General features: G+C 39.6%; 1 protein-coding gene and 1 pseudogene across 1 annotated transcript; both read right to left on the bottom strand.

The window, feature by feature from the left end:
• Window positions 1–18,566: 18,566 nt before the first annotated feature.
• LOC149845574 (uncharacterized) lies at window positions 18,567–19,772 on the bottom strand. The gene is made up of 2 exons (XM_089988488.1): window positions 19,716–19,772; window positions 18,567–19,607 (listed from the first exon to the last, which is right to left on the bottom strand). Exons 1-2 carry the CDS (start codon window positions 19,770–19,772, stop codon window positions 18,918–18,920), a joined length of 747 nt encoding a protein of 248 aa, XP_089844614.1. The 3' UTR covers window positions 18,567–18,917.
• A 6,461-nt stretch (window positions 19,773–26,233) lies between these two features.
• Window positions 26,234–27,199, bottom strand: LOC149845573 (UDP-glucuronate 4-epimerase 1 pseudogene; annotated as a pseudogene).
• Window positions 27,200–27,873: the final 674 nt, after the last annotated feature.

Below are 27,873 nucleotides of genomic sequence, written 5' to 3'. Positions count from 1 at the left end.
CCCCTTTCCTGAGGCGTTAGAGAGGCCGAAGTCATTAGGCAAACATGGAGTGAATATGCAGGAGATGCTTGAGATATTCAAGCACGTTCAGATAAACCTCCCCTTGCTTGATGCCATTCAGCAAGTCCCTACATACGCAAAGTTTCTAAAAGAGCTTTGTACGCAGAAAAGAAAGTTGAAGTCACAAGTGCCGAAGAAGATATACTTGACTGAGCAGGTGAGTGCGGTGTTGCAGCACCAAACCCCACCAAAGCTTAAGGACCCAGGGACTCCAATTATTTCGTGTGTCATAGGAGACATCACTGTCGAGCGTGCATTGCTCGACCTTGGGGCAAGTGTCAATATCTTGCCGGGTTTCTTTTATGACAAATTTGGATTAAAGGAGATGAAGCCAACACCTATGACCCTGCAGCTTGCAGATAGATCAATCAAGGTCCCGCGAGGGATTTTGGAAGATGTGTTAGTCAAGGTAGAGGACTTCTACTTCCCTGTCGACTTCATCATTTTAGATATGGAGGGAGTTAATGATATGCGACAGACCCCCATTATTCTTGGACGCCCCTTTCTGGCCACTGCCAATGCGTGCATTAATTGCCGCACAGGTGCGATGGATGTCTCATTTGGCAACAGGAAGATGAGGCTTAACATTTTTCATGCGGCGATGGGACCTGCCGGCGATGAGGCTTTTTTCGAGGTCGACTTCATTCAGGACCTGGTAGAAGCAGAGCATACCTGGTTATTGAGTGATCCACCTCAGGAGGAGGTTGATGAATCACTCAAAGAAGATGGCCATGGGTCGATAGAGAGTCAGACAAGTGATCTGAGTTGGACCTGGCACTTCGAGCCGCTTCCTGAATTGGCAGAAAAGCCAGCCCGACCATCCATAGAGAGTCTGCCTGAGCTTGAGTTGAAGCCCTTACCGGACTCACTCAAGTATGCCTTCCTAGGCAAGGACCAGACTCTCCCCGTCATTATTTCCGCAGACCTGACTGAAACACAGGAGTGCCAGCTTTTACAGGTCTTGCACGAGCATAAAGAGGCGATTGGATGGTCGGTGGCAGATTTGAAGGGGATAGATCCCTCCTTTTGCATGCATCGGATTATCATGGATGAGGGGGCTAAACCCTCAAGAGAGGCACAAATGAGACTAAATCCCCATATGAAGGAGGTGGTAAAGAAGGAGGTAGTCAAATGGTTGGATGCAGGGATCATTTATCCCATCTCCGACAGTCAGTGGGTGAGCCCTACCCAGGTTGTCCCCAAGAAGTCTGGGCTCACTGTAGAGACGAATGAAAAAGGAGAAAGTGTCCCCATGAGGACTACCACGAGATGGCGAGTATGCATAGATTATAGAAAGTTGAACATTGCAACCAGGAAGGATCACTTCCCTCTGCCGTTCATCGACCAGATCTTGAAGAAACTCGCGGGCCAGCAGTATTTTTGTTTCCTGGATGGTTATTCAGGATACAACCAGGTGGCCGTTCATCCCGAGGACCAGGAGAAAACGACGTTCACCTGTCCTTATGGCACTTTCGCTTATAGGAGAATGTCGTTCGGGCTCTGTAATGCCCCGGCTACATTTCAGCGGTGCATGATGGCGATCTTCTCACATATGATGGATGATGTCCTGGAGATTTTCATGGACGATTTCTCGGTCTATGGCTCTTCATTTGACGATTGTCTCCAAAAGTTATCTCGTGTGCTTCAACGTTGTAGGGAGACAAATCTGATTCTTAGTTGGGAAAAGAGTCATTTCATGGTGAGACAAGGGATTGTTCTTGGTCATATTGTGTCTGAGAAAGGAATCGAGGTTGATAAGGCCAAAGTAGAGACCATTGCTAGATTAGCTCCACCGACCTCTGTGCGGCAGGTGCGATCATTTCTAGGGCACGCAGGTTTTTATAGAAGGTTCATTAAGGACTTTAGCCAGATTTCTCGACCGTTGTGCAACCTGCTAACGAAAGATCAGTCGTTTGTGTTTGATGATGCCTGTCTGAAGGCATTCTTGGCCCTGAAGGAAGCTCTGACTACTGCTCCTATTCTTCGATCTCCTGAGTGGTCAGTGCCATTTGAGATTATGTGTGACGCGTCAGATTACGCGGTTGGAGCGATTCTCGGTCAGAAGATTGAGCGACGATCTCATGTGATTTATTATGCTGGTAGGACTCTCTCTGATGCGCAAATGCATTATACCACCACAGAGAAGGAATTACTAGCCGTAGTTTTTGCTCTTGAGAAGTTTCGATCATATTTGTTAGGCTCCAAGGTCATCATTTACTCAGATCATGCAACATTGCGATATTTGATGAGTAAAAAGGATGCCAAACCGCATCTCATTCGATGGATCCTTCTGTTACAAGAATTTGATCTCGAGATTCGAGATAAGAGTGGATGTGAGAATCTTGTAGCAGATCATTTATCCAGACTGACAGTGGAGACATCCACTGATCAAGGGCAGATTGATGATTCATTTCCGGATGAGCAGCTCTTTCATGTCAAGCGTTTGCCTTGGTTCGCGCATATCATCAACTTTTTGGTGACTAGAGAGTACCCTTCGCACTGGAACCGCAATGAGAGAGATCAATTTTTCTCGCAGGTAAAGCACTATTTTTGGGAGGAACCAGAATTGTTTCGATTATGCCCGGATCAGATGATTCGGAGGTGTGTTCCTGAGGAGGAGTATGACTCCATTCTATCATTCTGTCATTCCTTGGCTTGTGGAGGTCATTTTTCTAGTCGAAAGACAGTCGCAAAGGTCCTCCAGTCAGGATTTTGGTGGCCGACATTGCATAGAGATGCTCACGATTTTTGTAGGAGGTGCTTGCGCTGTCAGCAGACGGGACGCATCGCCAAGCGTGATATGATGCCCCTCCTTCCTATTTTGATTGTTGAGATTTTTGATGTGTGGGGCATTAATTTTATGGGTCCTTTCCCGCCTTCGTTCGGATTTATTTATATTCTAGTGGTGGTTGATTATGTCTCCAAATGGGTCGAGGCCGTGGCCACCCGAACCAATGATCATAAGGAGGTGCTCCGATTTATCAAGCATAACATTTTTAGTCGGTTCGGAGTCCCTAGAGCGATCATTAGTGATGGTGGTACGCACTTTCGTAATGTACAAGTAGCTTCCTTACTTAGGAAATACTCGGTACATCATCGGATTGCCACACCCTACCACCCACAGACTAGTGGCCAAGTCGAGGTCTCCAATAGGGAGATCAAGCGGATTCTTGAAAAAACAGTCCGGCCAGACCGCAAGGACTGGTCTCAGCGCCTTGATGATGCCCTTTGGGCCTATAGGACTGCTTTCAAGACTCCGATTGGCATGTCCCCATACCGATTGGTTTTTGGGAAACCATGCCACCTTCCTGTTGAATTGGAGCATAGGGCATATTGGGCTATCAAGAAGTTCAATTTTGATATGGCCCAAGCTGGCGCTGAGAGGAAGTTGCAGTTGAGTGAGCTTGAGGAGTTGCGCAATGAAGCCTACGAGAGTGCCAAAATATACAAGGCTCGAACCAAGCATTTCCATGATCAACATATTGTGAGGAAGCAGTTCGAGCCCGGTCAAAAGGTGTGGCTTTATCATTCACGTCTCCATCTTTTTCCAGGGAAGCTGAAGTCCAGATGGGATGGACCATTCATAGTCCATAGAGTTTTTCCACATGGAGCGGTAGATCTTTTGGACCCTCGAACGGGTAGCATTTTCAAAGTTAATGGGCAGCGACTGAAGCCCTACATTTCTGATATGGTGGTGCAGCAAGACATTGAGGCTATTAACCTCGTGGATGCATGAGGGGGAGCACAGGTTTGTATGTTGTATTTTTAGTAGGATCTAGTAAATATCATAGATGGTTTTTCGTTATTTTGCTTTGATTTCTTGTATCTCATGAGTATATTGTTAGATCAGGTAACCATTCTTGTGCATTCGTAGGACATACATTTATATGTCAGGTGACTTCTACTCTTTTCTCCCGATTATCTTGTTTTCATATGCAGTCCCTTAGTTTCATATAAGCATGGGGGAGTGCCACTGAGGACAGTGTCATTCAAGCATGGGGGAGGGTGTAGTTTGCAAACCTAAACTTTTCATGTCTTTGTACTTGCATTTTTTTTGTCAACTCATTAAAATTAGGCTTTTAGGGAATGAGTTTGAACTTATATGACTGCTTTGCGACATCAAACGTTTTTAGAGAATTTTTAAGCCCCACGAAAAACTTTTTCTAACACGAATCTAGAAAACCATGGTTATTTATGTGGATTTCAAAGAAATGATTATAGAAGCATGTTAGAGTTTATTTTGAATCACAAGTATGGATATGCACAATTTTATTTTTTGAAAAACTAAGCAAATGAACAATATTGCATTTAAGAGCTCAAAAAGTGAAACAAGCATACGTTTAGTTGTTTGATATCTTCGTACTCCCTAGTAGCTGGGCTTAGACACAAGTTGAAGTGTTTGAGTCCAGGGTGAAAAGGATAACGAAGGAAGTCAATTCTTTGTCTACGTTGATATCTGTGGCCTATTTTGTTCGAGCAAGTAGAGCCTGAGGGGTGTTTACACCTGGTGCCCTAAAGCCATCTGGTTTGGGAGTCATCGGCCCGAAAGCTCGTTACATGGACTTTATAGAGAGCCTAATAGATACTGACATTGCACATGACAGAGAAGTAGACTATACGTAAACTATAGAAAATTGAAGGTCTAGTGACTCGAGCAATTAAGTCTGAGGGATACTTTGTATCTGGTGCCCTAAGGTCGTCTGGCCTGGGAGTCACTGACCCAAAGCTCGCTACACGGGTCACAAAAACTGGAAATTGGGTATAGTGCTCGGGGGAAAAAAAATGAAAAATGTAAAAAAAAAAAAAAAAAAGAGCGTAAAAGAGAAAAAGTTCATTGCTTAAAAGCAAATATTGAGAAAACCTGTGCAGAACACATATGAGTGAGGATAAGTAAATAATGATATGTATGTATTTGAATTTCTGAGGATGAAACATAAATGATTATGCTATTTAGAAAAGTGAAAGAAAATATTTTATTCTGTGGTGGCAAGTAGAAGACTCTAATCCTGTTTTGATGTTGCAATGGCATGAAATATTTGTGAAAACGAACTCCTTAACTGCCTAATGCTTTGTGTTTTAAAATTCTTATACATACTTGACACAGATGTTTGTGGGTAGCATCACTGCAAACCCTCACGAGACCTTACTCGTCCACTGGGGTAACTCAGGGGTTGAAAGGGCTTGTTGCATATGCTAAATGCAACCGTGATTCCTACGAAAGTGAGTTAGGTTTTTATTGTGTCTAGTTTAGTATTTTTGCTTTTGCTTCAGTTTGCTTGAGGACTAGCAAACGATAAGCATGGGGGTATTTGATCATGCATAATATTTGCATTTTATTAATCATTATTTATGCATGATCCGTGTTAAAATCGCTCTAAAAAACCCATTTTTATTGTTAGTTCTGAGAATTCGCATTGAATCAAATTTTAGCAGAAAATCGAGTTTTCAACGTTTTCTCTACGGTTTTAGTATTTTTATTAGATTTAGATTTTCTTAAGGGTAGTTTAGTTAGCTTAGGTTTGTATTAGCTAATTTGTAATTTTTAATTAGTTTAGGAAGTTTTCGTTTTAGACAATAAAATAGGTTTTACTAAAGTGGGTCTTTTTGAAAACTATTGAAAAGTGTGGGACTGGTTTTGAAAAATTTGCTTTACCCTAATTTAATATTATAAGTAGTCTTCTACAGCAGAAAAAAGAGGGTCTCTCACTTTGGAATTGACGCAGCCCACTTGGAAGCTCTCTCATCTCTCTCTCTCTCATCTCTCTCTCCCTTCAGCCGGTTCTTCTTCCTCCATCTATTCTTCTTCTTCTCCGTCTCCCTTCCTTCTCACCGGTGGATGCTTCTCCTTCTTCCAGCACAACAAGGCAGCAGGTCGATTTCACCATGGAGAGACCACTCTTCTCTCAACCAGTCCGTAGACAGCACTAGTGGGTGTTCTTCCTTTTCTCCCCTTTTTCTTTTTACTTATTTCAGCAGAGTATCCATATGTTCATGTTTTCTTATTTACATTCATCGTTTGATTTAGTTCTGCTTATTATTTTATTCAGTGGGTCGTCATTTAGTTGTATACATTGTTTCATTTTTTTCAGATTAGTGTTTTTGTTAGCAATACATAGCACGGTTTATAGGCAAGTGAGATTAACGTGTTTCTTTTCTCTGTGTAGTTTTTTTTTTAGTCGTTCCCTACAGTGTGTTCTAGATAATGTGTTTTACAACCTAGTGATTATAGGATTGTTTTATGCTATTAGTCGGTCTGTGCTTTACTGTCACCGTTGGTGCTTTCCAGTATATATTCTCAGCATCTAAGTTCAGCTCACTAGTTTGTTCAATCTGTGCATTTTAAGTTTTTTTTATATACATGTGTTTTGTTCTTTTTAGTTTGTAGTTCTTCATACGTTGGTTTTCAATCAACGTTTGTGTTTAGTTCTGTTAAAGCACCAGCAAGAGTACATTAGTGCTTTTGTAGCCATTGATTTTAGTAGTCACAGTTTTTTTGGTTAATTGCTTTCATTATTTAGCCTTAGTTCAGAGTCAATTAATCAGCCATGCTAAGATTGCATTAGATGTTCACGTATTTCACTGGTTAATTGCTTGTTTTGGGTACTTAATTTAGTAGGTATAGTGTTTAACATTTTAGTTCACTTGTTGCTGTTAAGTGGTTGGATGATAGATTGACATTATTAGATATCAACAATGGTAATTAATGGGTTTAGTCAATCTTAGTTAACCACTTTTATTCAGCAATAAGCACTAACTTAGCCATTATTTGTTTGGATACTTCATTAACCATGTTTGACTTCAGTAGCTATAGTTCTTTGTAATTTATTTCCATAACAGTGATTCAGTACTAGTCGTGGTCTAAATAGGGGTGTTAAATTGTTTTCGTGTTACACTTTTCGTGATTGAGTTGTGTTAAATTAGATAAATTCTCAACAGTTGCCATCCTTTAGTTCTTGAATTTGTTTAACGTGTGTTAATAGTTACATTATTCCGTCCTTTAGTGCATAATAGCATGTTGGTGTAGTGGTTGGATTTCTGCTTTTACTAAGTTTTTAAGTGTAGATCGTGGTTAGTTTCGCCGTTCTACTGTGTTCTTGGTTTTTGTTTTGTGTAGGCAAGCGCTTGGACGTGCCAAGGGAGCCCTCAAAGAGAGAATATACATGAGATTCACACAAGGGACAGAGGAACTACAAAAGCCTCAAGCACTAAAGACTTGTTTTTCTTCTTAGATTGGAATTTTAATTCTTTTATTTAATTCATTGGGTTTGTAATAAGACACTTTAATTATTTGTTCAAGCTCTCTGCGCAGGACCGTACTCTCGTAGTTAATTATTTAATTAATTCTTTTTATTTTGGCAATAAAGAGTAGTTAGATTGTGTGTTTGAATACGAAGTATTTTCCGTTCCCTGAGATCGACCCGGACTCCACCACTTGTGCGAGCCGGTTTTTATATTTTTGGTGTCTGGCTTTCACTGAATTTTCATTAAAAATATTGTTTTAAAAAGGGTTTTCATAAAACTCACACCAGGAAGGGAGGGGGGGGGGGATGATTTTACCTTTTTGCCGATGGTACCCCTTCTCAAAGAATCAGACAAACTGTTCTCAGAGGATGGGATGAACCACAAAGGGTTCTTTTCCCTCTTTTTCTGAAAACCTATTAACGAGGGCTTTTCGATCAAAGAAAGAGAATGTCGAACGGCCCCCCATCGTGGGGGGGTTACGGAAGGAGGGGGGAACGACGTCCCTTCCTCTCCCATGAATCAGATCGTGGGAGAAGAAGGGGGCTGCCCCCATTTAATACAAAAGGGATGGGGTAACCGACCCCATGGATATAAAAGCCACGAAGAGGCTCCTCCCCTTTCCCCATTCTAACACCAGAGGAGCAGAGGAGCGTGAAGGGAGAAACAGGAGAAGGAGGTGTGCAACCATCGGTCGCCAACAGGTAAGCCCATCTCCCTCTCATGTTTTAATATGGAGGTCGTTGACAACCTCACAGTTGCCAATGAGTTGCAACAAAACAGGGATAGGGAGAACCCTGTCCCTGCATTGCAATAGAAGGAGAGTGATAGAGGAATTTCCCCTCTACTGTTGTCACCCACTGGTGACAGAAATGGGGAGGGGAGAACCGCCTGCTGCAAGGAGGCAGGAGGTCTAGCCGCTGCCTTCATCGCAGCATGCACCGACCCATCTGCAGAGGCTGCAATAGTTCGACAACAATGGTGTTGCCAGAACTGTTGTAGAGAAAAAGAAAAGAAAAGAAAAAACCTGAGTCAGGATGTGTGTGTGGTGACAGACCATCTCGGTCTATTCAGACCAAATCGAGTCCAAATTAATTAGCATATCGAGTCGGGTTTGTAATGGTAGACCGTTTCGGCCCAGACTAAAGGTGGACCCAATATGGGTCAGACCGAGACAAATCGGATGCGTTGGGTATATAAAGATTGGTGTGCGATTGATTGATCGGGTGTGGTGGAAAAATCGAAGTAGCGAAGACTCGATTTTTCTATTACAAATTAGATTCAGGTTTGGATCCCAGTTTGGACCCTAAACTCAAGTTGGATTCAATTAGACGACTCGATTTATATCTAGACAAACCCTTTCAAGCAAGTTTGGATCAAGAATACCGAATCCATGATCCAAATCATAGCTGAGTTGAGGACCTAAGTGGTCCAATTTTATTATGGATGTGGATCTTAAAGTAACATGAAGTAAAAAAAAAATGACATAGAGGTCATTATTAATGGTTGAAAGAGCAGAAAGATCATTTTGCCCTTGATATGCCTTCAAAGCATACAAGGCATAACTAAGTACCCCAAAGTCAGATTCATGTGATTCTTGAATCCGTGGATTCTACTGCTTGAGTAGAATCTATTAGTAGAGAATGTGAGAACAAATTCTAAATGAATGGAGTCAGAGTTTGACAGTTAAGTGTAAGGGTGTTTTAGTAATTTTGATGATATAAGGTATTCATTGTTTTTAGATCAAGGGTTGCAATTGGAATTTAAGCGTTCCAGGTAAGTGAACATTTGCAAATTCCTCCTTAGTTGATTAAAACACATGCTAGTTAGTTTAAGCATCTTTATATATGATTCCATGTGCTTCAAGTATGCTGGTTTTGTTTATTGTAAATAGACATTGTTTTGCATGCATATGAATCTATAAAGTTCAAGTGTGATGCTTAAACCTTATCATGCATATTTTCTGAGTTATGAAATAAATATGGCATGACATGATTGCATGTATGAGATTGATGTGTTACGTGAAAATTGAAGGTAGAGTTTAAGAGTCTCAGGGTAGGTATTACCTTGGAAAATGTCACGCTTATGCCTTGAGAGGGGCATTGTAAGTGTCGTGAAATAATCTGTGGTGGGTTGCCATCCTTAACAGTTCAGACATGTAAACATGTGTTAAAAAGTAATTAGTGGATATACATTAAGGATTGTATAACACACTAAATTCAAGATGTGGATGTTGAGTAAAAATTGTCTATAGGATGACCACCTAGTGCATGATAGGAACTCTACTAGGAGGCATGGTCTGGGGTAATGTTGAGGTGTGTACCTCATGAGTAACCTGAGAATATCTCAGACGTTTTTAGGTGACCCTTAGGGGTTAAAACATTGCCCACTAGACACATGTAGGATGTAACGTGAACCACAAAACTTTGGGGGTAGGTATAACTCCTTGAGACACCTTGGGAGCAGGTATAGCTCCTTGAGACACCTTGGGGGCAGGTATAGCCACCCTGGCTCTTTGGCTAGCTACCGTTTGAGTCCCTTCGTTCCCGACTTACAACAAGCGAGATGATGCAGCACCTGTGTCCATAGTCTGGGCTGGTTTGGACTACGTTGTTGTGAGTAGTTCATAAGTCTGGCCAACACCGTAGACTCTGAGTTGTCTACATGGGTTGCTACACCCGAGGAGGCTATGTTCGGAATAACTAATTAGAGTAGAAGATGCATTTGAAAATGATAATAGAGATGCGGTAAAGGGGGTAAAGCTCATAACTAACATGTGTGCATAAGTAGCAAACTAAACTAAGACTAGGAGCTTAGAGCTCACTACAATTGCAACGGTCGTGTCTATTTGTAAATGGAATCTTACTGGGTCGTAGACTCACCCCCTTCTTTTGATTACAACTATAGGTTTAGGGATTGTTGCCATCACTCACAGGACCTAGTGTCAGACTGCGACTTTGCTACTTCAGAATTATGGTTTACCTTTACTTTCTATTCTGCTTTTGTCTTTGGATGATTATGATATTGTAGCTAGATGTATGGACCTTTAATTATTAAATGATTTTTTTTTTCTGGCATGGTTTGGAGTTGCTTTTGAGATTAGTGAGTAATTTCCCTCTGGGAACTAACGTTCACAAACCCAGGCTCAAGAGGCCCCAGATCGGGTCGTTACAGTCGGATGAACCATAAAGGGTTCTTTTCCCTCTTTTTCTAAAAATCCATTAACGAGGGCTTTCCGATCAAAGAAAGAGAATGTCAAACGGCTCTTGCAGTGTCACCATTAGACTCCACCGTCTAATGCTGGTAAAGCCAAACCCCTAAGAGGAGGTGTAGCTCTTGATCGGATAATAAGGGAACGTTGAACTCCGTCGAACAGAGTTGGAAGGGGTGGCGATTGAAATCGAATAATAAAAGAGGAAAGGGATTTTTACCTTTGCCGGTGATACCTCGATCCTCGGGCATCACCGGACATGCCGCCATCGGCCACCGAAGGAGGTAGGCAAACCTTCTTGTCCTTGTCTTCGCCATCAGCCACCATAGGAGGTGGTCAGTGCCTCACAAAAAGAGGTGGTTCAGTTTAACCGTGAGGCGATGGCTCACCAGAAAACTCCTGCAGCTCCAGCTGCTCGTCTTACTCTGCCGTCGATGCTCCTCCGAGCAAAGGGCAGTTCAGTTCAACTGTGAGGCGGTGGCTCATCGAAAAATCACAAAGTTCCAGCTGCTCATCTTCCTCTCTATCATTTTCTCAAAAGAAAAAAAAAATGAAGAGGAAACCCTAATCGGGTTTTCCTTTTTCGTTTTTACTTATAAGCTTTTTACTTAAAAAAACATTTTGGAAATGAAATTTCCTAAAATTCCAAATCGGGTCTCATTAACAGGTTGTTAATTCTCAGGTTTTTTTAAAAATAGTTTTTCTATTTTTCAAAAATTCGAAAACACTATATGAAATTTTCTATTTAAGTTAAAAAAAAATTGGATTTTCTGTTTAAGGTTATGTTCTGTAAAACAACACATTGACTTTTCTAAAATTACAGAAAAGTGGTTCTCTCCTTTTCTATTAAATTCAAGAAATTTAAGACAACATATAGCTTGCTGGATAATTACAGAAAGGTGGCTGATCTTTTTTGAAATTATAAAAAGAGGGTTAAAACTTTCTGTTTAACTCAAAAAATTGTAAAAACAAGTTTTTTTTTTGTGTTTTGGTTACACAGAACCTCTTATTGTTATTTTTTGAAATTGCAAAGTTTTTGAAAACCACCTACTACTTATTTTTTGTTAAATACTGCTAAAAATTTAGCAGTTTTTTTTTTTTTAAATTTTTTACTTATTTAAAGACCATATTGCATGCTAAACTAGTTTAGAAAGGATTAAAACTAGTTATATTCACAAATATTAATTCTAATATTTATTTATAATTAAGAAAATGGCAAATCAAATAGTCATGGCTGAGTTGTTTAAAATTGAAAAACTCAATGAAAGAAATTTTGAAATGTGGAGAAGAAAGATGAAGTATTTGTTAACACATGACAAGACTCTACATGTATTGAGTATTGAGAAATCTTCACTAACTGATAAATCTAGTAAAGAGGAGAAGAAAGTTTATTATAAGTTTATCTAGGATGATCAACTTGCTCGTGCATCTCTTCTAACATTCATGCAAAATAACCTCATTCGAGTACTTGAAGACTTTAACACCGCAAAGAAAATGATGAAAGAAGTAAAAAAGAAGTATGATATGATTTCAGAAACCCATATTCAACTTCTTTTAGAACAATACAATTCATGCTGGATGAAAGAGTCAGCCAATGTAGTTGATCACGTGAATCAAATGCCGGTAATGGCTAAGAACTTAGCCATAGCTAGAAATGATATTCCTGAGCGAATGCAAATCTCTACCATAGTAAACAACCTTCCTCCAACTTTGAAGATGGTGTCAATTGCCATGAAATTAAACCAGAAAAGTCTTATGCTAACTAATCTCCCTCTGCAATTAGCCCTTGAGCAAGAACCCGTCAAAAGACAAGAAGGGTGAAGTCATGAATATCCAAGAATCTTTCCTGACAACCTCTAACAAGTTCAAGCCTAAAGGTATATTCTTTAAGAAATTTAAGAAGAATAAATTAAACAAGAAGCATCCAATGCAAACCAAAAACTCCAAGTCCGCAACCAGAAGAGCATGTTTTTCTTGCAAAAAAGTTAGGCATTTCAAGAATAGTTGCCCAAATAGAACCAAGACAGAGAATCCAGAAAAATAAGTAATCGGAGAACGTGAAATAGTCTACACTGTGTCTGAATCATTGATCGCAGATGGTGATCTCCCAGGATGGTGGATTGATTCAGGGGCAATGCGACATGTGTCTAAGTCAAATGAAGGACTTGTGTAAATGAAAGAGCTAAAGCCTAGAGAACACAAGGTGTATATGAGAAATAACACCTATAGTGATGTGGTCAGGATAAGGACCTACAAGCTCCAAATAAAAGGGTCTAGTCTTCTATTAACAAATGTACTTTATGTACCTTCTATAAGAAGAAATCTGTTAGCAGTATGAGACTTTGTTAGAAAGAGCTTTGAAATTCACTTTCAGGGTGACAATGTCACTTTTGGGAAAGAAGAAAAAGTGAAGCTAAAGGGTTGCTATGATGCTGACCATGGTTTTTTTCGTTTAAATATAACTTCTTCTATAAATAATACAATGAATGTTTTTGGTTATATTGATTGTGCATTTATTGTTGATGCATATTTATGGCACTTAAAGTTAAGACATGTAAATGTTAATAAAATAAAAAGAATAATTCACATGTAATTATTATATTCTCTTAAAAATATAGAATTTGAAAGATATGAACCATGCATATAAGGAAAAATGACTAGAAAACCTTTTCCTAAGGAAAGTAGGTCATGTGACTTATTAGTTTTAGTACACACAGATATATGTGAACCCTTAACAGTAGAAACACATGAAAAAAATTATATTTCAACATATTTTTATAGATGACTACTCAAGGTATGAATACATATACCTAATCTCTAAGAAATCTGAAGCTATAGAAAAGTTTAAGATATATAAACATGAAGTTAAAGGATTATTAGGAAGGAAAATCCAAGTTATTAGATCTAATAGAGGAGGTGAATATTACTCTGATGAGTTTAAGACCTTTTACAATGATAATAACATAAATCCTCATACAATTATGCCTTATACACCTCAACAGAATGGTATAGAAGAAAGAATGAATAAAACATTAATGGATATGACAAGATCCATGTTGGTACATGCAAATCTCTCTGAGAAATTCTAGGGAGAAGCAATCTGCACTGCCATGTATATCCTAAATAAGGTTCCTTCTAAGGTTGTAGAGCTTACACCTTATGAGTTATGGACTGGCAGAAAGCCAAATTTGAGTCATTTGCGAAAGTTGGGGTCACTTGCTCATGTGTTGATTCCTAGTTAGATAGCAAGACTATCAAATTTATCTTCATGAGATACCCAAAAATGATCAAAGTGATATCGTCTATATAATCTTGAGAAATGATTTATAGAAAGTAGGGAGGTAGAATTCATAGAAACCAAAGAAAATGATTTTAATCCTGAAGATAATGGTGTCTTTCTGGATATCATAAATGATCATGGGGTACCTACTCAAGAGTTAAAACATAATGATTCAGTTGTTAATAATGAGCAAAACTCACAACCAGTAATTGAACAAAAAAGAACAAGAACTCATTTATCCTATTTGAATGATTATTATACATTTTTGAGTGAAGAATTATACTATTCCATGAATTTGGATGAAACTCTTGATAACTTGAGTTTTGAAGATACAATTGCTTTCAATGAGTCTGAACTATGGAAGGAAGCAATGAAAGATGAATTGAACTTTATATAAAAGAATAAAGTTTGAGAAATAGCCACACTGCCTAATATATATAGGACAATTGGTAGTAAGTGGGTTCTTAAGAAAAAAACTCAAGGCATATGGATCTATTGATAAATTCAAGGTAAGACTAGTAGCAAAATGTTATTCTCAACGAGAAGGGTTTGATTATAAAGAAAGTTGTTTTCCTGTAGATAAATTGACATCTATTCGTATTATTTTGGCATTGATAGCTTATTTTGATCTTAACCTATATCAAATGGATGTGAAAACAACCTTCTTAAATGGTGAACTAAATAAAATTATTTTCATACAACAACCAGAAGGTTTTGAAATTGAAGGTCAATAGGATAAAGTATACAAGTTGAATAAATCCTTATATGAACTTAAGCCGTCACCAAGAATAGTGGAAGTAAGTTTACTGTATTATCTTTCTATGTTGATGACATATTAATTGTAAGAAATGACGTAGACATGATAAATATGACTAAATCATGGTTATGTTCTCGATTTGAAATGAAGGATATAGGTGAAGTTTCATATATTTTTGGAATTAAAATACAAAGAAATAGAAAATCGAGATTGTTATGCCTAAGTCAAGTAAAATATCTTGACCACATTCTAAAAAAATTTAGAATAGACAGTACTAAGGCAAAGGGTACTCTTGTAGCAAAAGGTCTAAAACTAAGTAAGAATGCCATTTCAAAAGATGAACAAGAAAAATTAAATGTTCCCTGTGCTCAAGCAATTGGAAGCCCGATGTATGCAATGCTTTGCACTAGACCTGATTTAAGTTTTGTTGTAAGTCTAGTGAGTAGATATCAAAGTAATCCTGAACTCTCTTATTGGGAAGCAGTGAAAAAGATTTTTCAATATCTAAAGAAAATTAAGGAACTCAAGCCATGCTATCACTTAGATAGTCTAAAACTTGTGGGTTATTCAAATGCTGACTTTGTTGGAGATAGAGATGAAGCAAAATCCACATCTGGTTATGTATTTATGTTAGGAGGTGGGACAATTGGATGGTCATGCAAGAAACAAGGGTATGCGACACAACATACCTAGGAAGCTGAGTATATTGCAGTCACTTTTGGTGTGTGGATAAATCACTTCCTAAATTAATTAAAATTGGATATTCTAAAAGATTCAGTTCAACTTTATTGTGACAATAAAGCTGTTATAAGACTAATGCAAATAGGAGATGATCGCTCTAAAAGTAAGCACATTGAAGTTAAATATCAATATATTCATGAGATGCTTATGAAAAATAAAATAGTAGTGAAGCAGGGTGTCCATGTGTGGTATTGTGCTCCTAGATACAGGTTCCTAAATAGTGTGTCCCTGTGACATAGATATGTGTAACACTCAAATCAGCTAAATTAGGTCGAATATCCAACAAAAGTTATAGCTTACCCGATCCATTTATAACACACCTTTTTTTTTATGACTAGGAACGCTTGTTGAAGCTAGGTAAAACATTGGGTGGGGCCCCCACCACCCTGCTTTAAGTGGCTCACCTAAACTATGGATACACTCATGCACCAGCAGGGTTTGATCCAGCGTCTTCAGCTCATTTGGGTCAGCATTCTTATGCCATGCCTGAGTAATAGTAATGTGCTCGAAAAAAGCAATAGATTAAGCTATACTAGTGTGTGTGTGTGTGAGAGAGAGAGAAATCATTTGGTAAGTTTCTAACTCACTTTTTAAAATAGCTACCAAGGTAGGGCCGCAAGCAGATCAGTATGGTCATAGGTATATCAGTCGGGTCAGCCAAATTTCGTATATCAGACAAATCATAGCTCAAACCCGATCCATTTGTTATACATTTCAGGTCAGCATTTTTATGACATACCCTAGTACTGAGATGAGTGGATATTCGTGAGTTGCTCCTACCAACCATAGATACTGGGTGAATCAACAGACTTCACGTGACCCTTTTTTTCTTAGAAAGAAGAAAGCTCTGCCTGAGCTAGAGACCGAGTCCGAACCCAGTTTTAGCACTGGTAAGAAACTTCTAGGACTCTCCCACCTCCTAGAGTACATCCGCTTGCTACTATCAAGGTAAGAGGACGCCCCTCGACCAGTAAGTTTCGATCCTTGGTCGGTGTATGAGAGGTGATGACTTCGGGAGTTCACTAGCCAGGGAGGCGGAGCCCTTAGAGATGGCTTTGTGTGATATTTTCACTTAATAACCCCTAAACCCTAAAACTCACCAGTCTAATCCTCATTTCTTTTAAAGCAGCGACACAAGCGGCTATACAATAGGTACATTCCTCGAGCACATATAACACAAGGGGGCGACTTGAAAATGTCACCAAGTTCGAAACCCACAGGTGGCATCCCTTGCCGTAAGGTCGAAGGTGGGCAAAAAAGACCTCAAATGTTTTACCAACTGAAGGCCAGCCAATGTGTACACACACACACAGGTCTGACCGTTAGGTCGATCTCACCAGCAACGGCTTATAGAAATCCCTCCATCTCCATGGAGTTGTAAAAAAGAGGTTTCTAAACAGAGTTGACCTAAGCTAAGCTAGACGTAGGCTCAACTGTAACAAAAGTAATGTTTATGCATATTATTTATGTTCATGATATATATGGCGAAGGATTATTCTTTTCAAAAAGAAAAATAAAAAAATATAAAAGGAAATATACTAAGGTTTGACACTTCGAATCGATTTTTGTTTTGTTTATACAAATTACAAATCGTATATTTTTTAATATAAAAATGTTCATCTTTGAGTGATTTTTTTTAGCATATGAAACCTTAGTGCTAATGTCGTCCTTTTCCAGTTTTTTTTTTAAAATCACAGGGATGTGAAATTCTTTAGCTCAGAGTTTTTTTTTTTAAGGCAAGCTAGGGTTAGCGACCCCTACCAATTATACAACTATACCATTTGGTTTTGAACCTCAAACGTGCACTAGCTGGTCCCACCAGATAAGGGGAGCCCTCGGTTGGTGCTTTAGCCAGGCTAGTGTTAGGCAGACCCCCACCAGTTATTATTCAAAATACCACTGGGTTTTGAACTTGCATCGTCCCACCACAAGGAGACATGCACTGGCAGCTCCTACCAACCACCCGTTGGTGCTTTAGCTCAGAGTTGTTTTAAGTAATTTAGCGAAATTTCTTATAGCCATTCTATAATCTAGGGAAGCGAAAACCTGCAAAATGCAAAACCTTCTCAATAAATCATGTTATTGGATTTTCATGAATTTCTAGTATTTTTTTCAAAATTCTCACAGTACAGTGTATGGTTGTTTTATAAGAATCACTTCTTGGAACATTTGATTATGATGCTTATGGATAAGTTTTTATAAGGTTTCAAAAATAAACATCTTACAATTTTCATAAATTTTGGAGGCTCCAAATACCATTTTTTTCATCCAAAATGCATGATCCAAGTGTCAATTTCTAGTAAATCAAGTTTACTTTCCCTCTAAAAAAAAGTAAATCAATCTTGCTGAACCAAAAAATCCACTATCATGTTTCATTTAGTTGGTTTTGTATTTTGTAGGTTTACATTTTCCCTATAATCTAAAATAAATTTCATGGCAATGGTAGGCACTAGAACTTAAGGGGTCTTTAGATGTAACAACTTATCCAGAAAATCTCTCTCTCTCTCTCTCTCTCTCTCTGCCATACATAAAAGTGGGATAATGAAGAAAGTATAATGCAAGTGTTCAAGCTTGGCACATTCTTGTGGCAAGCCAAGCTGAGTTCAAACTCCTAATCAATCCGAGTTCCAGTCGGCTTGTTATAGATAAAATACATTGTATTCTAGCAGGAAGAAATAAGATCACAAAAAAAAAAAATGCATGTAAAATATATCTAAAAATATATTTCTTACCTTCTTGCGAACTTATACAAGTTGAATTAGCTGAGTATCTATTGTTAATATTCAGCTTGTCAAGCCTATTTTCCAAGTTTGAACGAGCTCTTTAATTACTAGCAGAACATGAGCCAAGCCACGGGCAGCTCAGCTTGTTATGCAGTAAGAGTAATGTGTGATAATATCAATGTCATCAAAATCGATCTGAATTGGTCAATTCCTATCAAATTGGCCCTTATATTAATGAATCAGTGGCTGATTCAACCATTTCCAAAAAAATCGCTCTATTTTTTTGCTGAATCGTGTCGTTTCTACCCTGAATCGATTCACTATGACGTGTTTTAAAATTTTAATTACTATAAAATAAATCGTTGAAAAGATCTGATTAAAAATGATTCGACGTGATTTTATCTTTTTTCTTAAAAAACTGATTCACTTACCAATTTTAACAACGTTGGATAATATAGAATAAGCTGGAGAAATTCTTGGATCTCTAGATTTAGAGTTCGTTCTGCTCCGAACCCAAATACATTGTCCAACTTAACCCCCATAATAACTCAAACATTTTACTAATTTCCTCATCAAAATTAAATTAGGAAAAAAGTACATATTAAACAAAAAAATTACAAAAATGGACAACCGCCACCCCTCTCGTCTCACTCATGCCGTCTCGTCTCGGAAAAATCTGTATCGTTCCTCTCACGTTTTACAGAAAAGAGTACGGCGGAGGACCAATATCGTCATTTCACGAGTCAACAGGTCAACCGTACGGTTTCTTTCTCCCAGTCCCAGTCAAAGTAGAGTCATTCCAGAGCTTTGACCGAATACCCGTGTCCATTTTGGTAATTTTCCGCCCCTCCTTTAGTGGGGTTAGGAAAGCCTAAGAAGACTAGAGTCAAAGAGCACCACCACCACCTAGTTGAGCCTCTGGTGCTTGCCGGAGGCGTTTCGGTTGCCGGAGTCGTAGGATTCCGGCGACCTCTTCCTAGAGTATGCCGCCGACGACCCGTCCGTCACCCCCGACCCGCCGGAGCTCGCGACGGCGACGGGAGGGATTTGGAAGGAGTCGAGCGGCGGTGGTGGGTGGCGCCACTGCGGCAGCGGCCCCGCCAGGAGGAGCGTCTGCAGCAGCGGCCCAGCGTTCATCACCGCCTGAAGCAGCTTCCCCTTTTCCGGCAGCTTCGCGTCGGTTTCCGGCCATAGCTCGCACTGTTCTGCCGTCGCTATCGCCTGCGGCGCCGGCGGAGAAATCCCGTGGTGGTCGTCGGAGAGGTCGAAGTCGAAGATGGAATGGACGGGAGAGGAGGAGACGCGCGAGATGCTGTCGCACTCGGACGTGGTGGAGTCCACCCGTTTCAGAACGTTGGTCATCGTCGTCTCCTCCGGCGTCGTCATCCCGGTGGTGGTGCTCTGCGGGAGCAGCTTCTCTAGAAGTTTCTGGAATTTCTCGTTGGCCTCGTCTCTCTCCCTGTAGGCTTGTTCAACAAGCTGCAGCAATTCCTTCGCATGCTGCTCGTGTCTCTCTATCTCCTCCTTTGCAGCAATGCGGGTGTACTCGAGCTCTAGCGTCGTGTAAAACAGAGATTGCCTCAATTCCTCCATACTCTGCAAAGCATAGAAACCAAGTTAGTGTGAAGAAGCTAAAAACATCATGTTAGGGCAAGTTTTTTCTTTGAATTGGCGAGTAAGAGAAGGAAAAGGGATTGGTGGTACCTTGCCTAGGAGGTAAGGCCAGTAATCGGTTGCTGATGGCATAATCCGGTGATCCATCTCCGGAAAGAGAACAGAGAGAGAGAGAGATGCTTTTTTTCTTGTTGGCGAGACCTAAATTATGACTTAAATAAGGCCGTGGGATAACCGACGGTTGAAAACCCGATGTGAAAAATGGAGTAAAAGAACAGTGGTGCACTCGCATTGTTTTACTTGACGTGGTAATAACACAACAGAGTAAAATCTTTTAGAGAGAGAGAGAGAGAGAGAGAGGTGGGGAATAGTTATTGTCACCCTTTTGGATACAAACAAGGACACCTATATCTTAGAGGGGAGCTTGTGTTGCTCTCATTTTTTTCTATGCAAATTTTGGTTGTATCTTCTCTTTTTCAAATGAACTGTGAATAGGCTAAATGGTACCCCATTTTCCTTCTGCTAAAAGGGAACGTCTATGGGGTCGGTCTTCTACCATATTTGTATTCTTCTGCATATATGTTTGACGTGTATATGTGGATAGAAGGGACACTTTACTAGAGATAACAGTGTATCAATGGAGAGAGAGAGAGAGAGAGAGAGAGAGAGAGAAGCTTCCGCTTGTTGCGGAACCCGAGTTTAAAAGCTTCCAATCTGCACATTCTCTTAATGTGAGTCGTGGAGTGATCAATTCCAAAGGACTACAGAATTAAGTGTTCTTCAAGTCATACTTGTATCTTTACTGCTGTGTACTACTACTATATAACAGTTTTACTAGCTAGGACAGTGACGGGTCGGATCTAGTCCATTAGCATCCGGTTTTATTTTATTGGAAATCATCCTCGTTGGAAGTCTGTGTTTTAAGTAATCTTGTTTGTTCCCTTCTTTTCAGCATTTAATATAAGAAATCTGGTGACCTCGGACATGGATCCATGTACAAAAAGTCAATGCAAGTCCAGCCCAAATAGGAGTGTGGTCCTTCCTATTAGTTCCAAGTTACAGATGTAGCTAGTCCAACACTTGTACTGTTTACAACTTAATTTAACCTTAAATTAACCTTGTGCAAAGAAAAAACATGTCCATTGATGTTACTCAATTAGGCGGCAAATCTCATATATGAGGAACTTAAGGTGGTTTGGAGTATGCTGATATGGTGCAGGCCCCACACCCACTACAACAAAGCAGTAGATTAGCGACGACCACATTCCGTCGCTAATCCGTCGCTAACCATGTTAGCGACAGATTAGCGACAACGCGGCGACAGTATGCTTACGTCGCGAATATTTCGACGCTAACTGGCGACGGAATAATTCCGTCGCCAAGTCCGTCGCTAATTGCGACGGAATAACGAGCGCTATATTCCGTCGCCAATCCGCCGATACTAAACGGCGACCACGGCGTGGCGACGGATTTAATTCCGTCGCTAAGCCGTCGCTAGATTAATATGAATAGCGACGGAATCATCCGTCGCTAATCCGTCGCAAAAACGAAAAAAAATCAAAAAAAATTTATTTAAAAATTAATTATCGAGAACTGTACAATTTATATTTCCTGTACAATTTATATTTCCTGTAAATAAAAAACAAACCACACAAAAAAATTCATATAACAAGTATCTATAATAATTAATCGTTCCACCTTAAAACTAAGAAGTTTAATTATTTACAATTCAACAATTACAATTAGGAAAAATAAAAAAAATAGAACTTCTTCAACACAGTCCTCTAATCATCGTCAAGATTTTGTGCGTCTTCTTGTTCATTGTCTTTATCTGTCCCTTCAGCTCCACTACCCTGATTATCGCTAGCAGCCTACACAAGAAAAGAACAGTCAGTATTGATAAACAAAATATAATGAAATAAATTACACACTATATGTGATTCTATCATGTGCTCATGTGTGATCTAAGGCAATAAAAAAACTCTATATGTGATTCTATCATGCTCATATGTGTGCTAAGGCAGTCAAAAAATTGAATATGTGATTATAGCATGTTCATATGTGTTCTAAGGCATATAAAAAAACTCTATATGTGATTCTACCATGCTCAGATGTGCTTTAAGGTAGGCAAAAAACTATATATGTAATTCGATCATGCTCGTATGTGTGCTAAGGCAGTAAAAAAATTGAATATGTGAATATAGCATGCTCATATGTGCTCTAAGGCAGGCAAAGTCAAAAATTTTATATGTGATTCTATCATAAATGATATATAACATGTTCATATGTGTTCTAAGGCAGTTAAAAAACTCTATATGTTATTATAGCATGTTCATATGTGTGCTAAGGCAGTCAAAAAACAGAATATGTGATTATAATATGCTCATATGTGTTCTTAGGCAGTAAAAAAACTGAATATGTGATTATAGCATGCTTATGTGTTCTAATGCAATCAAAAAAACTTTATATGTGATTCTATCATGCTCATATGTGCTCTAAGACAGACAAAAAGTTAAATATATATATATATATATATATATATATATATATATATATATATATATATATATATATATATATATATATATATATATATATATATATGTGAATCTATCATGCTCATATGTGTGCTAAGGCAGTAAAAAAATTGAATATGTGATTATAGCATGTTCATATGTGTTCTAAGGCATCTAGAAAAACTCTATATGTGATTCTACCATGCTCAGATGTGCTTTAAGACAGTAAAAAAAACTATATATGTGATTATACCTGAGAGGGACCTGGAATCGAAGATCCCCTATCCTGAACAGCGGCCTTGATCTCATTTCGGAGAAAGGGGGCGACGGTGTATTGGAAGTAGTTATTCAGTGATTCATTAATGATCTCGCGTACATCATCACCAGAAAGAATAGTCGGCTGCTTGGAGCTTATGTTGGCGCAAGAAGTTGGTGAGCCGTAACTGGAAGAACCAATAACTGGTGAAGTGTTCATATTACTCCCAAACCCGAACACGCGACCTTTTTTGGGTTCACCTGCTGCAGTCACCCATGCTGTAGGATCAAATGATGGATGCTGAGTAGCGTCTTCGCCATATCGCTCTACCATTTGTTGCTCATATGCCTCCTACAAAATAATGTTTAAAGTATTCATTAATAATTAATGATAACATTATGATGACTTGCATATATATTGTAATGATTATTAATAGAATTAATACATACCGTTGTCGTTCTCGCCTTCTCTGATACTAAGACTCCCGTGGTCTTCCGTTTATGTGTTTCTACAAACACATCCTTATATGGTACACTGCCTCATTTTTCTGCTTCCTGCGAAGTTAAATGACAAAAGATTTAGTACACAAATTTGCAACAATACTTATAAAATTAATATTATATATTGATGAGTTACCATTTTCTTTAGGTGGCTCCCAAATGTCTTAGATCCACCTGTGTGTAGATGGGCTTCGGGCATCTTCGATCGATTTTGTGAAGCCTTCGCAGAGCGATTTTTAAATGCATCTCCCGCCCACATATCGCACATTTCATCCCAGTAATCTCTCCTGATAGTAATAGGACCATGGCCCTTCCACAGTAATGGATCATCTACTACGCCAGATGCTTTTTTTGCTGCAGTCTTCATAGTGTGCAGCATGTCTGCAAATCGATTGGCAGCCACCTTCTGCCACACCTTCCTTGCATCATTTTCTTCCACCGTAGTTGCAAAGCGATTCGAAGCCTACAAATATTTTCAGAAAGTTAGTAGACATTGCTTAAATAAATTAAATATGAAACACATTAACTATGAGGAACAACTGTATACCATGAATGAGGACCACAATCTGTCTAATACCTCCTTTGGGTACTCTTTCCATTGAGCAACTGGTCCTGGTAGATGTTGAAGAAGTGAATTCCTAATCTCCCGTACTACTTCTTGTGGCTCAAACCTCGTGCTGCACATGAATTGTTACACAGTAAATATCAATATAAAATATTTAAAAGATATGCAATAATTGAAAACAAAATACTTACGGTCGATTATCGATATATACTATTCGAATGAGTCTTCTTGTGCCAGCCTGAGAAGACCCTGTTTCCTGTGTTGGCTGTTGACTTGTGCGATCAACTGGTGTAGGTGGGTCGTGTACAGGCGCAACATCATCTGTAAAAAAATACACACCAAGTTCTCAGAATGTGCATTTGAACTAATCAAGCATCTAATTAGTTATATGATATACCTATCACAGGAGCCCGTGAAGATGAAGGTTGAGCCTGGCTACTACTGGATGAGCGACCACTATAACCTCCACGAACCATATTCTAACAAATAACATATGTCATACAATACATTCAAATAATTCACATCAAGTATTACAATGCATTCAAGTCATTCACATCAAGCATTGCAATGCATTCAAATAATTCAAATCATTGACATCAAGTATTGCACTAATTCAAATCATTCGTTAATTGCATAAATTATAATACATTCAGATAATTGAAATCATTCACATCAAGTATTACAATGCATTCGAATCATTCGTATCAAGTATTACAATACATTGAAATAAAATTTTTAATCATTCACACCAAGTATTGCAATACAACTCACATCAAGTATTACAATGCATTTAAATAGAGGTTTGTAGTATAAGATTTTGCTCACTAGCTTGAGAATTCTTCCTCGTCACTAGTTTGACTTTCTTCTTCTTCTTCTTCTTCTTCTTCTTCATTGTTTGCCCATCCACTTGGTACATCATTTGGATCACATTCCTCTATGAATGTTTCATCAGCCAATGGAGATATGACATGCATATCATGCGCAACATCGTGACCATAAGCGAAGTCATAGACATCATCTGATTGATAGTAATCACTGTCTTCAGCTAACTCATCTTCTTGTAACTGATCATACTCGGGGTATAGTTTGGATTTCACCTTGCAAACTGCCCACCATTCATTTCTATCTGACTTTTTTATACTCGGATATGAAGTATAATAAACTTGTTGAGCTTGCGAGGCTAATATGAATGGTTCATATGTTCCAAACCTGGATTTATGATTCACCTCCACAATGCCTGAAGCTTTGTCGAGTCTTGTTGCAGTTGGATCAAACCAATGACACTTGAATACCGTAACCCTGTTATTCATGCCTAAGTAAGTCAACTCCATTATTTCCTCTATAACACCGTAGTAATCATGTTCATTTTCACCGTAGCTGCTACCCTTGACACACACGCCACTATTTATCGTTGATTTGTTTATACTGTAGTCTTTTGTATGGAATCGATAACCATTTACGATATACCCGTTGTAGCATTGCACAACTTTGGTCGGACCATTTTCTAAATCACATATTCCTTGATCTTTAACATCACCATGGCAAACCTACGCACAGACATAAACAATTATTGTGATCACGATCAATTAAGTAACTTAGTGTTGTTTATAAGTACAAAATTTATGTTAGCTTCTTTACCAACTGTTTCAACCACTCCACAAACTTAGTTTCACGTTCCTGTATAGGTGATGTCTAACGCCATGAGGTTCTACAAATCGATTATTCTTACAAATCTTGCAGGGACACCTAATCCGACCTGTGGGATCTACCGTACTGACACTTGCCGTTGCAAATTCAATAAAACTGTCGACACCATCCATATATTTATGCGATAACTCATTGTCCACGATCCTACGGTACATCCATTCACGGTTTGCAGTCATTCTGTCGTATGATGTTACGAATAGTATCCTAACCAGTTAAAAGAGAACCATCAAAATGCTATGATGAAGAAAATATCAGATTTATCATGCAATATATGATGTCATACAATCACAAGAATTATGATGCATGCATTAATAACTTAATATTTTCATGTGCAAACTATTCATGACACGATACATTCATTTGAAGCATGCTTTCAGTATACAATTTCACATGAAAGACATAATCAAATTGAAAGTAACTATATGTAAGCATGGATACAATCACATCAAACATCGCAATACATCGAAATAATTCATATCAAACAAATGTCAAACATGTACCTACAACAAACACACTTCAATATCCCACTAACTACTACCATGCATAGCATGGACTCCGTACTCCAAAAATAAGAACACTTCCATATTCATACATTAAAATCATGCTCAGCATGATCTCCGAACTCCAACAAAGCAGTCCTAGATATCAACAACTAAGTGAGTGTGTGAACAATAAAGTGTTACATTCAATAAATTAAATAACATGTGATGCGCTTGCCTCACTTACTCACCACGGGTATTTACCCGATTTGCATTGTTTTTGTCACTTACTTACCACGGGTGGCGGGGCACAAGCGAGTTCTGTTGAGAAATCTGCACAAAAAAACAATTTTTTAAAATGAAGTCACCACGGAAAAAAACTCACTCTAAACAAATGATTTATAAAAAGGACACGCCTGTTTATAAACTAATTGGTTGGCCATATATGGTTAGAATTCTATACACCAAGTGGCTATTGAATCAAGTACATAAATCGAAGAAAGAACACAAGATAATCTAAGCAATAAAGAGAAAAAACAAAGAATTTGTCTAATTCAATCAAGAATCCAAATCCAAATACGATTGCTATTGTTGTTGTTTGTTGCTATGGTAGTGGTGGTGAACAATGCTCTTAGTGTTATATCCATAGCCATAGTAATCCAGGTACCACCTTAGAAACTTCTTCAACCCTGTCTGCAGATCAGTAGTAGGCATGTAACCGAACTCTAACCTCGCAAGCGTGACGTTCGCGTGCGTGAACGGCACATCGCCGTTCGCAGGCATTTCCACCACATTCTTCCTGGCTTTCACCTTCAGGTGACGCTCTAGTACGTTCACCAGCATTGGCACCCCAAGTGGTGACGTATTCCCTAGATTGTATATATTGTAGTCGGCCTTCCCCTTCTTCTTTCCGCCGCTGCCGGTGCTCTTTCCGGCCTTGTCGAGCGCAGCTACGCATCCGCGCACTACATCATCAATGTAGGTAAAATCCCGCGAGATTTCCCGGTGATCTTTCCGCCAATAAACCACAATTTTCTTCCCCTGCAGAATGTTGCGAGTGAAGAAGAAGTAGGCCATGTCTGGCCGGCCCCAGGGGCCATAAACGGTGAAGAACCGAAGGCCGGTGATCGATAAACCATAGATATGGTTATAGACATGAGTAATTTCCTCGCCGGCCTTCTTCGTCGCCGCGTACAGGCTCGCCGGCCGATCGGTTCGATCGGATTCGGTGAAGGGGACCTTCACATTGAGCCCATAGACCGAGCTCGACGACGCCCACACGAATGCCGGTTGCGGGTTCACCGATTTGCAGGCCTCCAGGAGAGTGACGAGCCCGGCAACGTTGCTGCGAACGTAGGAGGAGGGGTTATCGACGGCGTAGCGGACGCCGGCCTGAGCGGCGAAGTGCATCACATGGGTGAAGGGGACGAAGTTCATCGGCTGCAACGAGCTCAACGCCGGGTACGCCGCCGATGGGTACGCGCGGGCCAGAGGCGTCGGTGCCTGCGCCGTCACCTTCACCGTCGGCAGCCTCAGCGTGCTCAATGCCATCGCCGGGGCGTACAACGTGAAGAAGAAGAAGAAGAAGAAGAAGAAGAAGAAGAAGAAGAAGAAGAAGAAGAAGATTACCTGCGCGTCGCCGGGCGGTGGCGGGAGGCTGACGGGGAGCGGCAGCTGGCGAGCGGCGGCGGCAGGACGGTGGCGAGAGCCGACGGGCGGCGGGAGGGAGAGGGCGGCGGGCGGAAACAATACAGCGAAACAGGAAAAAGAGAAAGAGGGATGGGATTAGGGATTTACGCGACATTTAGCGACGGCTTAGCGACGAAAACATTCCGTCGCTAAGCCGTCGCTAACTCAAAATACCAAAAAGGCGACGGAATATATTCTGTCGCTACGCCGTCGCTATTTAGCGACGGATTAGCGACGAAAGAGTTCCCTCTCTATATCCATCGCTAAAATGGTGTTCTTGTAATAAAAATTAGCGACAAAAAATTGCAGTCGCTAATCCGTCGCTAAATAGCGACAGATTAGCGATAAAAGTTGTTTCCTCGCTAATCCGTCGTTAATTAGCGACAGATTCTATCTCTAGCTAATCTGTCGCTAATTAGCGATGGAAAAAATCCGTCGCCAATTTCCGTCGCTAATTAACAATTTTCTTGTAGTGACCAAGATATCAGATCACTGATATAAAGGAGAATAGGCTCACATCCTGAACAGATTAGCCA

The sequence above is a fragment of the Nuphar pumila genome, chromosome 2, assembly GCF_984573655.1.
Source record: "Nuphar pumila chromosome 2, dmNupPumi1.hap1.1, whole genome shotgun sequence".
Classification (NCBI taxonomy): domain Eukaryota; kingdom Viridiplantae; phylum Streptophyta; class Magnoliopsida; order Nymphaeales; family Nymphaeaceae; genus Nuphar; species Nuphar pumila.
The sequence above is the reverse complement of the archived record's forward strand: the minus strand, read 5'-3'. Positions and strand labels throughout refer to the sequence as shown.